Source organism: Macaca fascicularis, chromosome 7 (genome assembly GCF_037993035.2).
Source record: "Macaca fascicularis isolate 582-1 chromosome 7, T2T-MFA8v1.1".
Lineage (NCBI taxonomy): Eukaryota > Metazoa > Chordata > Mammalia > Primates > Cercopithecidae > Macaca > Macaca fascicularis.
Window position 1 is genome coordinate 156902763 of NC_088381.1, and position 15738 is coordinate 156918500.

Below are 15738 nucleotides of genomic sequence, written 5' to 3' on the forward strand. Positions count from 1 at the left end.
TATCAAGTGTTTTATAAAATTATATTACAGTTGTAGATAACATCCTCTTCATTCACTGACTCCTCTTTCTATTCCGCTTCCTGCTCCTCCCCTGGCAGTCACCAGCATGAGTCTGTGGTGTATGGTAGATCATGTTATTTGTTCCCAATAATTTATTGCCTCCTTACCCTCTTATGCTTCCCTGAAGGCAGAACACACTTCCCCAAAGACTCTGGGCTTGGTCATGTGACTTCCTTTGGCCAAAGGAAAATGAAGCATGCCAGATCTGATCTGGCTTTAAATAAACTCTCATGGTTTAATATTGCCCTTCTTGAATTCTTGTCCTCTGCCATGGTTACAGCAGATTCCAGATAGGAGCTGCTCCTCCAGCTGGGGTAGCAGAGTGAAAAGCCACACAATGCTGAGCCCAGCTAAACCCACCAGAGTCCAACAGAGCCTGCCAGAGTTGAAGAGGGACATTGAGAAACTACGGCCCTCCTGTAACGTGAATAAAAGCAAATGTTTGTTATTGTAACCCATTAAGATCCTGGAGCTATTTGTTACACAGCAAAGGCCGACTAAGTCAAAATATTTATGTATGTGAAGGCTTACAAAATGTACACAAATATTTCTTGTGATGGTTAATATTAAATGTCAACTTGATTGGATTGAAGGATGCAAAGTATTGTTTCTGGTGTATCTGGGTGTTTCTGGGTGTTGCCAAAAAAGATGAACATTTGAGTCAGTGAACTGGGAGAGGAAGACCCACCCACAATATTGGTGGGCACCATGCAATCAGTTGCCATGGTGGCTAGAAAAAGTAGGCAGAAGAAGGTGGTAGAAGCAGACTTGCTGAGTCTTTCTTGCCTTCATCTTTCTCCTGTGCTGGGTGCTTCCTGCCCTCGGACGGCAGACTCCGAGTTCTTTGGCTTTTGGACTCTTGGACTTACACCAGTGGTTGGCGAGGGGCTTTCAGGACTTTGGCCACAGACTGAAGGTTGCACCGTTAGCTTCCCTGATTTTGAGGTTTTGAGACTTGGACTGAGACACTACTGGCTTCCTTGTGCCTTAACTTGCAGCCGGCCTATTGCAGGACTTCATCTTGTGATTGTGCAAGTCAATTCTCCTTAATAAACTCCCTTTTATATATTCATATATCCTGCTAGTTCTGTCCCTCTAGAGAACACATACGTACGGTGTTTATTTTGTATATTTTGATATACATATGTGTAATCATAAGCAATATAGAGGTTTGTTCAATGGGTGTTCCAAGTCTACACAAATAATTGCATTCTCTACATCTTGATTTTTTACACTCAAGATTTGTTTGGGGTATCTACCCATGTGGATGTGTATAGATCTAGTTCAATCCCTTTAACAGCTGGCAGATAAATCTTTCTAAATTATGTCTCTTCTCTGCCTTAAAGGACTTACAGCTGAAGGTAGTCACCAAAGCACTCCAGGCAGCTGGGGAAACAAGCCTTTCCTGAAAGAGGATCTCGATGGAGTTTCACAGTGGCCACCACAGTTCACCTTGGTGCACTTGAATCACGTCTTCATTATACATTCTGGAAGCAACTCCTCTTGCCTCTTGGTGGGAACCTAGAAGTAATACATCAGTAAGGCAAGTTTGAGCCCCTGATGCTGCAACTGGTCTTAAAATCACAATTGATATATATAATCTCTCTCCTCTACCATCCATCCTAAATTCTTCTCACCCTCAGCCAGTACCTCTGCAGATCTTGATGGTTAACCTGGTGGAGTGACCCAGACCTATATCCCTGAGGGGTCTGTGCGCTGTTCATCATGCCCTTCTGAGGTTGGGGTTCCTGCACTTGTGCACTTATTGTCAAAATGGTGCATGTACCAAGAGGGACCTGGGTGCCAAACATACTTCTCCTTGACTCCATTGCATGACAAAACCTAAGTCAGTTTTGTATAGAAAGAAACAAGTGAAAACCAGGAAGCTAATACTAAATTCTTTCCTGACTTCACCTTCAGGTCACCAGTGCATTAATCTAATTTCCTTTCCATTGTCCAAACTGGGTTTATTTAATTTTTTTATTTTTAATTTTGGGGCTACATAGTAGGTATATATATTTAAGGGGTACATGAGATGTTTTGATACAGGTGTGCAATGTGTAATAATCACATCACGGAGAATGGGGCACCCATCCCCTCAAGCATTTATCTTTTGTGTTACAATCCAATTATACTCTCTTAGTTATTTTAAAATGTACAATTAAGTTATTATTATTGACTATAGTCACCCTGTTGTGCTATCAAATAGTAGGTCTTATTCATTCTTTCTATTTTTTTGTACCCATTAACCATTCCCACATCCCCCTACTCCCCTACTATCCTCCCCAGTCTCTGGTAACCATCTCTACTATCTCCATGAGTTCAATTGTTTTGATTTGTAGATCCCACAGATAAATGAGAATATGCAATGTTTATCTTTCTGTGCCTGGCTTATTTCACTTAACATAATGACCTCCACTTCCACCCGTGTTCTTTCAAATGACTGGATCTCATTCTTTTTTGTGACTGAATAGTACTTCATGGTGTATATGTACAACATTTTCTTTATCAATTATTCATGTGTTGATGGACACTTAGGTTGCTTCCAAATCTTGGCTATTGTGAACTATCCCGGCCCGCAGGATAGTCAGAGCAGGCCCTGGAGGAGGGGGTGGGAATTTGGGGAACAAGAGACACGAGAAATGGAGACAAGACAGTGCTCTGATCAAGTCTCATTTAATGGCGGTAATGCAATGCCTTATATACATTTGGAGGGGAAGGGGTTGGGCTAAGGCGGAAATGATCTCATTGCGGAAGGCGTGGCCAGATAGACGTCATGTTGCGCATGCGCTGTCAGGTAGTCTTTTCGCGGGCGCAGGAAAAATGAATGAAGAAGAAGCAGGAAGAGCGCCATCTTTTAATGGCGGTATTAATACAGGGAAGAAGGTAAATCTAGGGAGAAGGTGTGGGGTGGAAATGAACATAGCTCAGGCGTTTTAATCCTTAATTATTATTCGCTATGGCCGGGGCGTGCAGCTCCGGACAGGTCCCCCTTTTTATATTTTTATGACAAGAAAACCCCTCGGGAACTGCGCCTGTCTTAGGTTGGGTCAACTCACCCCCACCTTCTAGGCCCGTCATGGGATAAGGCAGCAGCAAGGGCGGCCCTCCTGTCTTAGGCTCCGATGGAGATAGTGTCCTCTTACCCGTCATTGACTGTCCAGTTCAGCACACAGGGGAGGTGGTCTTATTAAGGTAAATAAGACTCACCATTTTCAGTCATCTCAAGGCGATGATAATGAACCTGTATAGGTTTGGCCTGGAAGGCCTCAATTTGTTGTCTGACAAATGCCATAAGCTTATTAAGGATTATAGGCCCGAGAGTGAGGAAAAGTAGAAAAGTGAGTAAAGGACCAAGAAATGGCAGGAGATAGGGGAGAAGTCCGTCGAGTCCAGTCCATAGTGGATTGGCGGCCAGGCCTTTTCTGCGCTTTTCTAGTTCTTCTTGCAAAGTTTTTATCTTATCTCTGACGATTCCGGATTTGTTGGTTTAAAAACAGCACTTTTCCTGTAAAGCCAAACATATCCCTCCCTGTTCTGCCGTTAACAAATCTAGACCTCTTCTATTTTGGAGAACTACTTCAGCTAACGAGTCTACTTGGTCTTGTAAATCTTGTATAGTACTGGATAAGGTCTGTACATCTGAGATTAATTGATTGGATAATTTAGTATATTGGGTTAGTGAGACTCCTAGGCCTGTGGCTCCTGTAGTAAAAGCAGTGGTGATTCCTAGTCCAGCCAACAAGGGAATAAATTGTATGGCTCGCTTCGGTCTATAAATAAAATGTTCAATAGTGGGGATGGGGATAGGTTCATCTCCAGGGATGATATCAGTGTCGGGGAGAAGAGTGGCCAGAACACAAAACCCTGTCCAATTTGTAGGTAGATACGTATATGCCATGTTGTTTCCACAAACGAAAACCGAGCCATTTATAGCACACAAAGGGTTGGTGGCATTGATTATGGAAGTACAGTTGCCAAACACAACATAGCCTAAATAAATTTCTTTAGTGTTATTATATGATGGTGAAAAGAGGCAAGAGGAATTAGAAAACGTCATCGGTTGAACTAAGGGGGGGGGGCGGTAATAGGACAGGAATTATTTACTAAGGATTCATTTGAGTAATTGACATAGGGCAATGAAAGGTTAGGTATGGCTAGAGGAATAGGGGGGCCCATTTTAAGACAAAGCCAACAATCGTGGGCCAGGCTTGTATTGGACATTTGAAGTAAATTGTAAGTAGCATTGAGGATATCAAAGGTTTGGGCATCGAGCCTAAAATTACCTCTAAGCTCAGGCAGGGCTAAAGGGTGATATTGAAGTTCAGGATAAGAAGCTTTATGAATTTCTTCTAATTTTTTCTGGACGGTTTTAATTCTTGTAATATCTAATGGGCCTCCTCCATCAGAAATGTGAATGGGGGCGGTAGTGCTCCAACAAACAGGCTTTCCTTTTTGGCCGTTACAAGGAGATTGTACAAGTTTATTAGTGGATCCTAATACTTGTACGTCATTAATGCCTCCAGTTTGTGTTTTTAGTAACGTGGCCGTATAATATGTTCTATTGCCTGATTTGCATTGTTGATAGGAGGTATAACAGGAACTATGTACAGAAGATTGGAAAGAGCTACAAGGGCATTCTAGGAGCGGCCCGTTAGGTGAGGTATCTCTTGGGGTAGACTTACATTTCCATAACTGGTTTGGCATTAGGTAAGCTGACTTGCCCGTGCAGGTCACCTGGGTGATTCTATCTGACGGAGGTTCAGATATTTGTCCCCCTCTGCAGTCACAAGGCTGGCCGTATTGTTTTCGTAATAATTCTCTTGCCTTACGAGGGTCACCAAAACCTGCATAGACTGTCACTATGTTATATAGAGCGATTATTCTCCAAAGGAATTTCATGTTAGGCTTCATTTTCTGAAAAACAAGAAGGTAAGAACTTCTCAGGGAGATTTATCTTCCCTGGACTGACAATGGTTATGATTTATTTGTCTTACCAATCTTTCAGGCAGCCATCTGGCTGCATCATTTTTTTGTGAGAAGATGCATACTGAGCCTCTTCCCCAAATTAAAACTGGATCGGGGCCATGCCATGAACTATCAAGTGGATCTTTCCATTTTACCATTGCAAACTGTTTTTGAGATTCAGGATGCCAGAAACGGTCGGCAGCCGATTTTCCATGACTGTCCAAATTTTAAAAATTAAGGATAAACAGGGCATGATTGAGTATGTTTCTGGGGGTACCCTTCACGGGGTACCAGCTCCCCCCTTTTAATTTTGTGATAATAGTTTTTAATGACAGATGAGCTCTTTCTACTATACCTTGTCCTTGGAGACTATAGGGAATGCCTGTGGTATGTTTAATTTGTAGGGTATTACAAAATTGTAAGAAGGTTTTGGCTATATAACCGGGGCCATTATCTGTTTTGATTTGTTTGGGTATTCCTAAAATAGAAAAGCAGTGTAATAAATGAGCTATGACATGTTTGGTGGCCTCTCCTGTTTGGAGAGTTGCACTGATGAATCCACTATAAGTGTCTATGCATACATGGATATATTTTAGTTGACCGAGTTCTGAGTGGTGAGTAACGTCCATTTGCCAAATTTCGTTGGGGATGAGTCCTCGGGGGTTAACTCCTAGATGGGGAACAGGTAAATATGTTATGCAGTTGGCACATTGTTTAACTATTTGTCGAGCTTGTTCTCTGGTAAGTTTAAACATAAGTCTTAAGGTTTGGGCGTTTAAATGATGTAAGGCATGTGCTTTTTGCGCTTGTTGCAAATTGTCTGTAGTGACTGTGGCTATGGTTTTTGTTGCCGTGTCAGCTGTTGCATTACCTTGTGTTAGAGGTCCCGGTAATCCTGAATGTGCTCTAATATGCCCAAGAAAAAAGGGAGTAGTCCTTTTTCGGATAAGTTGTTGACATTGTAAAAATAGGTTAGCTGTGTCTGAAATATGTTTAATTTGAGACACGGTCTCTAAGAGGGGTATTGAATGAGCCAGGTAGGCGCTGTCTGTATAAATGTTAAGTGGCTGACAAGGAAAAGCTGATAGTGCTGCAATTATAGCTTGCAATTCGACCAGCTGAGCTGATGTATAAGTGGTCTGGAATTTAACGACTACATTATTGTAAGTGTAAGCGGCAAGTCCTGTGGAAGATCCATCAGTGAAAATTAGTAATGCGTCATTGAGAGGTTCTTTACTGGTAATATGGGGAAATACAAACGCATGAAGTTTACAAAATTGAATAAGTTTGTTAGGTGGGTAATGGTTGTCAATCGCGCCAGTATAAGAAGCACAAGCAATTGGCCAGGCTTCCGTATTTTGTAACAGCCAATGGATGCGTGATTGAGTGTAGGGCTGTATGATGGTAGAGGGTTCTATTCCAAAGTATTTTCTACTGTTTTCTCTTCCCAAGATAATTAGATCAGCTATGGCATCATAATAAGGCAACAAAACCTTTTTAGGGGAGGAGGGCGGGTGTACCCACATAATGGGATTGTTCTGCCAAAATAGGCCAGTAGGGGTTATTGTTGTGTTAAAAATAAGGAATATTAATGGCTGAGAATAATCAATACCGGTAACAAATTGTGTTGCAATGGCATGTTCTACCTGTTGGAGTGTTATTAATGCTTCTTTAGTAATGGACCTGGGGGATTTTGGATTAGAGTCTCCTTTTAATATATCGAAAAGAGGTTTTAACTCTCCTGTGGTGAGCTTTAAGTACGGTCGAAGCCAATTTATGTCTCCCAGTAATTTTTGGAAATCATTTAAAGTTTTTAAATGATCACGACGTATAACGGCCTTTTGATTAATGATTTTGGGTCCATTAATCTGGAAACCAAGATAAGTGTATGGATCTTGTAATTGTACCTTTTCTGGGGCTATCTGTAGTCCGGCTGCTGTTAACTCTTGTTTGAGTTGGGCGAAGCATTGTAAGACTTGTTCGCCAATTTCTCCTGCTATTAAAATATCATCCATATAATGTATAATATACATTTGTGCCCATGTTTTTCTGACTGGCTCTATAGCGGCAGCTACATATTTTTGACACAAGGTAGGACTATTGGCCATACCCTGAGGTAAGACTTTCCATTGATAGCGCTTCATTGGTTGTTTAAAATTTGTAGATGGAAGACTAAAGGCAAATCTTTTCTGGTCAGCAGGGTGAAGGGGAATTGTAAAAAAGCAATCTTTAAGGTCAATAATGATTTTAAAATATTTTTGAGGAATCGCAACCGGTGAAGGCAATCCTGGTTGTAAGGCACCCATAAGGATCATAGTGATATTTACTGCTCTTAAATCTTGTAAGAGTCTCCATTTACCAGACTTCTTTTTAATAACAAAAATAGGTGTATTCCAAGGGGAATTACTTTCCTCAATATGTCCTGCTGCTAGTTGTTCTTGCACTAACGGTTGGGCAGCACTTAGTTTATCATTGAGTAAAGGCCACTGATCAACCCAAACGGGCTCATCTGACTTCCAAGTAATGGGGTCAGCGCACCTTTGGGGTGCAGGTATGTCAGTGGCCTGAGCTAAAAATTTCCAAACCCCTTTTTATCAAGTTGTCCTGAAACCAGTATAGGCTGTGGGATACCGTTCTCTCCTTTTCCAAGACCTTTACCAGGGGTGTATCCTTGAGTTAACATTTGTGCAGTAACTATATCATTTGGACTACACATTATAATTTTCATTTGAGAGAGTAGATCTCGCCCCCAAAGGTTAACAGGTAGGTAAGGGATGACAAATGGCTTAATGAGGCCTGAATTGTTTTCTTTATCCGTCCATGTTAGGTATTTAGAACTTTGTTTAGGATTACTGCTTTGTCCAATTCCTCTCAAGTGAGTTAAAGTTTCTGTGGTAGGCCAATGAGAGGGCCAATCTTCCTGTTTAATGATAGTTACATCAGCCCCTGTGTCTATTAGTCCAGTGAATGCCTTCCCGTCTAACCATAAGGTTAGAGAGGGTTTTTGATTTGTAATTGGTTGCACCCAATATATATCTGATGATCCGAAACCTTTTATATTTCTATTAGAGTATTGGATATTATTATCTGTTTTAACCAAAGGTAGCAGGAGTAACTGAGCTATTCTAACTCCTTGAGGGACAGTAATAATACTATCAATAGCTCTGGCCATAATTTTAATTTCTCCTTCATAATCATTATCGATAACTCCAGGGAGGACTTGTAAGCCTCTCATGGTGACACTACTTCTTCCTAAAAGTAGCCCAAAAGTGTTAGGTGGTAAGGGTCCATATATTCCGGTATTTAAGGTTTGCGGTCCCATTTCAGGTGTTAGTATTGTGTGGGAGGTGGAACTGAGGTCCAATCCTGCACTTCCTGGGGTTGCTCTACTAAGTTTTGAAATGGATTGCTGTTGCTGGCTGGAACAAAGCTGACTGCCCCATATGCTTGTTTCGGGGCCTGAGGCTGGCCCCTCATCCCGTTTCCCTGCCTGGGGGGTAAAGGATTTCCTTGACTGTCAGTTTTAGATTTACATTCGTTTGCCCAGTGCCTTCCTCTTTTACACCTTGGGCAAAGGCCTGGGATTTTTGCTTCTGGACTCTTATTTTGGTTTTCACAGCAATCTTTTGCAAAGTGTCCCCTTTTACCGCATCTAAAACATCCCCCTTTATCTTTACCTTTGTTAATGAGGAAATCTCTTACTGTTTGGCCGCTAAAAGCGGCGGCCATTGCTAGGCCTTGTTGATATGAGGGCCCAATATCTGAACAAAGGCGAATGTATCCTGTTAAATCTGTTTTCTTTCGCTAAGGTCTGATTGCCGCTTGGCAGGTGGGGTTAGCATTTTCATAAGCTAACTGTTTAACATAATCTACACCCGTTTCTGCATTTCCAAAGATTCTACCTGCTGTGGTCATAAGTCTATGCACAAAGTCTGAAAATGGCTCATTGGGTCCTTGTTTAACTGCTGTGAGCAAGGCCCCTGGATCTCCTTTAACGGGAAGTTTTCTCCAGGCCTTTGTAGCAGCAGCCTGGATTTGTGAGAACAGTCCAGGGTCATATTGCATTTGGGCCTGAGTGTCTGCATAATTACCTGAACCTGTTAACCTATCAAAATCCCAACCGTTTCCTGCCTGTTGATTTCTTTTAGCTGTATCTCTACAATTTTCAAAGAACTCTGACTTCCAAATTAAGTGGTCTCCCCCAGAAAGAACTGCCCTGACTAAGGTATTCCAGTCTGTAGGAGTGAGCCAATTCTCAGCTACAGATTCCACTATAGCAAGAGTATATGGAGCAGTAGCCCCATACTGAGAGGCAGCAGTCTTTAACTCTTTTATAATGGTAACATCAAATCCAGTATGATGCCTCCAAGCCTGTCCATGTTCATCTATGGTTTCAGTGACCGGAAAAATGTCTTTGGGGGAGGAGTCTTCTCTATGTCGGCTAGCAACTAACCCCCCTCTTGGAACATGTTGTCCAGGCCACTGAAGTGGGCGCAAGGAACCCTCCATAACGTCTGAGTTAGGTATTTTTTCATTTCCTGTTTTTAGCTTTTGGAGCCTAATTATCAATGATTGATGTAACTCTTCAAGTTTAATCTGTTCTTCTAGTTGAGCAATTTTTTGCTTTAATTCTTCTTTGGGATCTATTGCTGCCATAACAATGGGCGCAGAAGCCTCATTATGTGTCTTATTATATGGGGGTGGGTATGAAGTAAAGGGAGGCAAATCAGGATTGTGATATTTAGCTGCCTCTTCCTCTAAATCATCCCAATTTATATCCAATTGATTAGGCTTATTAATTTCCTCCTCCTTTTGAAACATCTGTAAAATTGGGTATTTTTTTGGTTTGTTTTCGTGTGGTATTTCTTTATCTATTACAGAAGGAGACTTAATTTCCTCATGATTACTTTCGAGGGAAATGAGATCTTCCTCCGTATCTTGCGGAGGCTTTGTGAGGTTAGAGTGGGAGCTAACCTTTAAAATATGCTCTGTCTGAGCGACCGCAGCCATGACTTGCAGATTGGCCTCCTTCTTATCTATTAAATCTCTAATGAGGTTCCAATAAGAGAAGGCGGTTACAGGAATTTTTTCTGGCCCAAAAGTATTATAATAGTCCTGCAAACAATCCCCTACTCTACGCCATCTTTTAATATCAATAGTTCCTTCCTGTGGGAACCAAGGGCAAGTGTCTTTTACAAAATCAAAAAATTTAAACAAATCATTACCTTTAACCTTTACTCCTCGTATCTTTAAAGCCTCTTTTAATTGTCCTACATATATTTGATGTTGGCTTAATTCTTGTCCCATTTCGGACGCGTCACTTACCTTCGATTCTGACGCGGCAGGTTCCCACGGTGATCGGAAGAGTTTGACTCCTTTTGTCTTCGTTAGCGGTCGACCGTCCTTTGGCATCCTCTTCCTCACGGAGTCCCTCGTTTCCAGGTCCCTGTTCGGGCGCCATGTATCCCGGCCCGCGGGATAGTCAGTGCAGGCCCTGGAGGAGGGGGTGGGAATTTGGGGAACAAGAGACACGAGAAATGGAGACAAGACAGTGCTCTGATCAAGTCTCGTTTAATGGCGGTAATGCAATGCCTTATATACATTTGGAGGGGAAGGGGTTGGGCTAAGGCGGAAATGACCTCATTGCGGAAGGCGTGGCCAGATAGACGTCATGTTGCGCATGCGCTGTCAGGTAGTCTTTTCGCGGGCGCGGGAAAAATGAATGAAGAAGAAGCAGGAAGAGCGCCATCTTTTAATGGCGGTATTAATACAGGGAAGAAGGTAAATCTAGGGAAAAGGTGTGGGGTGGAAATGAACATAGCTCAGGCATTTTAATCCTTAATTATTATTCGCTATGGCTGGGGCGTGCAGCTCCGGACAGTGAACAATGCTGCAATAAACATGGGAATACAAATATCTATTCAATATACTGATGTTCTTTCTTTTGGGCATATACCTAATGATGGGATTGATGGATCATATGGCAGCTCTATTTTTAGTTTTTTGAAGAACCTCCAAATTGTTCTCCATAGTGGTTTTACTAATTTACATTTGCACCAACAGCGTACAAGGGTTCCCTTTTCTCCACATCAACACCAGCATTTGTTATTGCCTGTCTTTTGGATACAGGCTTTTTACTGGGGTGAGATGGTATTTCATTGTAGTTTTGATTTACATTTCTCTGCTGATCAATGATGTGGAGTACATTTTCATAAGCCTGTTTGCCATTTGTATGTCTTTTTTGGAGAAATGTCTATTCAAATCTTTTGTCCATTTTTTGATCAAATTATTAGACTTTTTCCTAAAGAGTTGTTTGAGCTCCTTATAGATTCTGTTTTTGTTTGTTTGTTTGTTCGTTTTGTTCTTTTGAGATGAAGTCTCACTGCCACCCAAGCTGAAGTGCGGTGGCACAATCTTGGCTCACTGCAACTCTGCCTCCTGGATTCAAGCGATTCTCCTGCCTCATCCTCCTGAGTAGCTGGGACTACAGGCACGTGCCACCACACCCGGTTAATTTTTGTATTTTCAGTAGAGACATGGTTTCACCATGTTAGACAGGCTGGTCTCAAACTCATGACCTCAGGCAACCCACCCCCCACAGCCTCCCAAAGTACTGGGATTACAGATGTGAGCCACCATGCCTGGCTAGATTCTGGTTATTAATCCCTTATCGGATGGGTAGTTTGCAAATATTTTCCTCCATTCGTGTGGGCTGTCTGTTCACTTTGTTGATTGTTAACCTTGCTGTGCAGAAACTCAAAATTGATGTTATCCCATTTGTCCATTTTTGCTTTGGTTACCTGTGCATGAAATTTTTGCCCACACCAATGTCCTAGAGAGTTTTCCCAACGTTTACTTGTAGTAGTTTCATAGTTTGAGGTCTTAGATTTAAGTCTTTAATTCATTTTTATTTGATTTTTGTATATGGTGAGAGATAGGGGCCTGGTTTCATTCTTCTGCATATGAATGTCCAGTTTTCCTAGCACCGTTTACTGAAGAGATTGTCTTTTCCCCAATGCATGTTCTTGACAACTTTGTTGAAAATGAGTTCACTATATGTGTGTGGTTTTGTTTCTGGGTTCTCTATTATGTCCCAATGGTTTTTGTATCTGTTTTTATGCCAGTGCCAGGCTGTTTTGGTTACTATAGCTCTGTAATATAATTTAAAGTCAGTAATGTGATTCTTCCAGTTTTGTTCTTTTTGTTTAGGATAGCTTTGGCTATTCTGGGTTTTTTTTGTATTCCATATACATTGTATGATTGTTTTTTCTACTTCTGTGAAAAATGTCATTGATATTTTGATTGGGATTTCATTAAATCTGTAGATTGCTTTGGGCAGTATGGACATTTAACAATATTGATTCTTCCAGACCACTAACATGGAACATCTTTTCATTTTTGGGTGCCTTCAATTTCTTTCATCGTTGTTTTATAGTTTTTATTTTATTTTATTTTTTTTATTATTATTTTTTTGAGACGGAGTCTCGCTCTGTCGCCCAGGCTGGAGTGCAGTGGCACGATCTCGGCTCACTGCAAGCTCCGCCTCCCGGGTTCACGCCATTCTCCTGCCTCAGCCTCCCGAGTAACTGGGACTACAGGCGCCCACAACCGCGCCCGGCTAATTTTTTGTATTTTTAGTAGAGACGGGGTTTCACCGTGGTCTCAATCTCCTGACCTTGTGATCCGCCCGCCTCGGCCTCCCAAAGTGCTGGGATTACAGGCGTGAGCCACCGCGCCCGGCTATAGTTTTTATTATAGAGATTCTTTACTTCTTTGGTTAAATTAATTCCTAGATATTTAATTTTATTTGTGGCTATCATAAATGGGATTTCTTCTTCAGACTGTTGATTGTTCACATGTAGAAATGCTACTGATTTGTATGTTAATTTTGTATCCAGCAACTTTGCTGAATTTGTTTATCAACTCTAATAGGTTTTTTTTTTTGTCATGGAGTTTTTAGCTTTTTCCAAGTGTAAGATCATATCACCTGTTAACAAGGATAATTTGACTTCTTCCTTTCCAATTTAGATGCCATTTATTTCTTCTCTTGTCTGATTGCTCTAGCTAGGACTTTAAACTCTAGGCTTATTTTAAAAGCCTAAATTGTATGTGTATGTGTATAAAAGGATATATGTGTGTATGTGTATATATCAGAAGCTATAGGAAAATAGGACTACCATAGAAAGCACCCAGAATCCCACCAACCAGAGGAAAATACTATTAACCTTTTAATCTTTCTTTGCCGTCTCTTTCTCGATATGTTTGATTTTTCTAAAACAAAAACTACATATATGTATGTATAAGTGAGTGTCTTACCTCTTTTTTTAAAAAAAGAAAAAACCCTTAATAGTATATTGTGAATATTTCTCACCTTCTTTTCAGTATATTTAAAGAAGGGCAAAAGAATTAAGCTAATTGTGCTTCTTTCTAGACAGCATTCCTCAAAGTTATTTTATGGTAAAATCTGTTGACTTTGAATTAAAAAAAAAAAAATCAAAGTGATTTATCTTTAGAAGGCAAAAAGCAGCATATATAATGCGGGGCATATGTAATAACACCCCCAATAATAATGAGTGTATTATCTCTTGTAACTCTGCAGTCATATTATGAGTTCAGGGTATATTATTACTGTTACTACAGACAAGGAAGTTAAGGCTTAGAGAGATTAAAGCACTTGTCAGCACCACACAACTAGAACCTGAAGTTCAAATCTAGGTTTCCTGATCTCAAATTCCACACTCATAACTACTACAAATAGTTAAGTCAAGTTTGCTGGGGTGATGAAAGCCCAGGAGACAGTTTTCAGTGATGGAAAAAAGTCTGGCAGAGCGGTTGAATCACAGCATCTAACAAAGACGCGACAGGCCAAAGCTGTTAGTCGAGGCTAGGAGTCGGCATTCAGAAGGCTTGCCTGAGGTCGCAAGAGCTCTGGCCTGCAGGTGGGTGAAAGAGGATGTGGCAGTCTTGAGGCATAGGAGCTGGAGCTCCAGGAGGAAGTCACAGGAAAGCACATCAGGAGGCAGCAGGAAAGGCAGCCCCAAGTTGGGATAGATGAATCCCAGGTCCTGAGGTAGGAGGGTGGAGGAAGGTGCTTGGGGAAGAAGGAAGATAGGAGCCAGAAGTTGGGCAGCTGGAATTATTTTTCCTTCCAATCACCCACTCTTGGATTACCCTGCCTGACTTGGATAAGGGGAGGGAGGCTGTTAGAAAAGTTTGTACAAAACAAAATAGATTTCACACATTCACCAAAAGGTGTACAAGAAGGCTCCTAGCAGTACTATTCAAAATTGACTGAAACTGGAAACTACACAAAGGTCCATCCAATGTGATGGATAAATCAGTTATGGTCTAATCACACAATGGCATTGACATAGTTTTGGCTCTGTGTCCCCACCTAAATCTCACCTTGAATTGTAATAATCCCCACATGTCAAGGGCGGGGCCAGGTGGAGATAATAGAATCATAGGTGCCGTTTCCCCCATACTGTTCTCATGAGATTAAGTCTCACGAGATATGATGATTTTATAAATGGGAGTTCTCCTGCACGAGCCCTCTTGCCTGCCGCCATGTAAGATGTGACTTTACTCCTCATTTACCTTCTGCCATGACTGTGAGGCCTCCCCAGCCATGTGGAACTGTGAGTCCATTAAACCTTTTTCGTTTATAAATTACCCAGTCTTGGGTATATCTTTATTAGAAACATGAGAACAGACTAATGAAGGCATACGGCACAGCAATGAGAGTGAACAAACTACATGTGATAAAATGGATGAATCTCATAAATATGATGTTGAGTGAAAACAGACACAAAACCATATGTTCTGTAAGATTTCATTCATGTGAAGTACAGAAACAGTCAAGACTGTTCAATGCCCTTAAAAGTAAGGTTACATACGCTTGGAGGTGAGAGAGTAGTGACTAGAAAGCATCATGGCTATAGGGTTTCTAGGGCACTCATAATGTTCTTTTTAAAAAAAATCTGGGTACAGGTTTCATTTGTGCATTCTAACTATTTCATCTAAACTTGAACAGGAATGTATTAGATTACAAACAAAAGAAGTAGGAGAAAAGAAAGAAATAAACAAGAGCAGCAACCGCAACAGAATAATCTAAACCATTATGATGAAAAGGTTTAATTTCACTCAACTTCCAATTATGGGTAGAACATAGCACATTTTTGGCCATTTTGTTTCTACGTGATTAGCCCCAATACTGTCCTAGCCCTGTCATCACAGGAAAATTGCAAGGGAGACATTTCATGCTGTCAAATAATTTAAAATTACTCCACCCACTTTAGAAGTTTCAGAGACGGGCTGTAGGGCATGGTTCTAAGTGGCTTTGAAGTCTTATTGCATTATTTCTATGTAATGCAAATTGACAAGGTCTCTAAATTAGGCAACTAACTAGAAAATGAGGTCTGAAAGCCAGTTTTATTTGCAGCCAGGAATCTGGTCTCAAAGACTTATCTGTTTGTGGCCAGGGCATGGGTGGGGAATACATTTTCCACGCAGGATGATAGTAGCAATTGGGAGGAAAAGATCAAATGTAGAAACCAGGGAATAGATATGGGTGTTGAACATTTTTCTAGATTTTATTTGACAAATATTTATATAGCACGTTCTATGTGCCAAGCACTCTAAGTACTCGCTGTATGAAGGATTGATTTAATCCTCACAACAAACCTACAATGTGTGCTATTATCATCCTCA

At 41.1% G+C, this 15738-nt stretch overlaps 1 protein-coding gene across 3 annotated transcripts; it reads right to left on the reverse strand.

Annotated features, from left to right (window-relative positions):
* Positions 1–2720: 2720 nt before the first annotated feature.
* LOC135972035 (uncharacterized) lies at positions 2721–10648 on the reverse strand. 3 transcript variants are annotated; one of them, XM_065549206.2, is made up of 2 exons: positions 10354–10648; positions 2721–4907 (listed from the first exon to the last, which is right to left on the reverse strand). In XM_065549206.2, the coding sequence occupies exons 1-2, from the start codon at positions 10487–10489 to the stop codon at positions 4129–4131; spliced, it is 915 nt and encodes a 304-aa protein (XP_065405278.1). In that variant the 5' UTR covers positions 10490–10648; the 3' UTR covers positions 2721–4128. The 3 variants fall into 3 exon arrangements, with proteins under 3 accessions (XP_065405278.1, XP_065405277.1, XP_065405276.1); XM_065549205.2 differs by having other exon boundaries at positions 2721–4916; XM_065549204.2 differs by having other exon boundaries at positions 2721–4977.
* Between the last annotated feature and the right edge of the window lie 5090 nt (positions 10649–15738).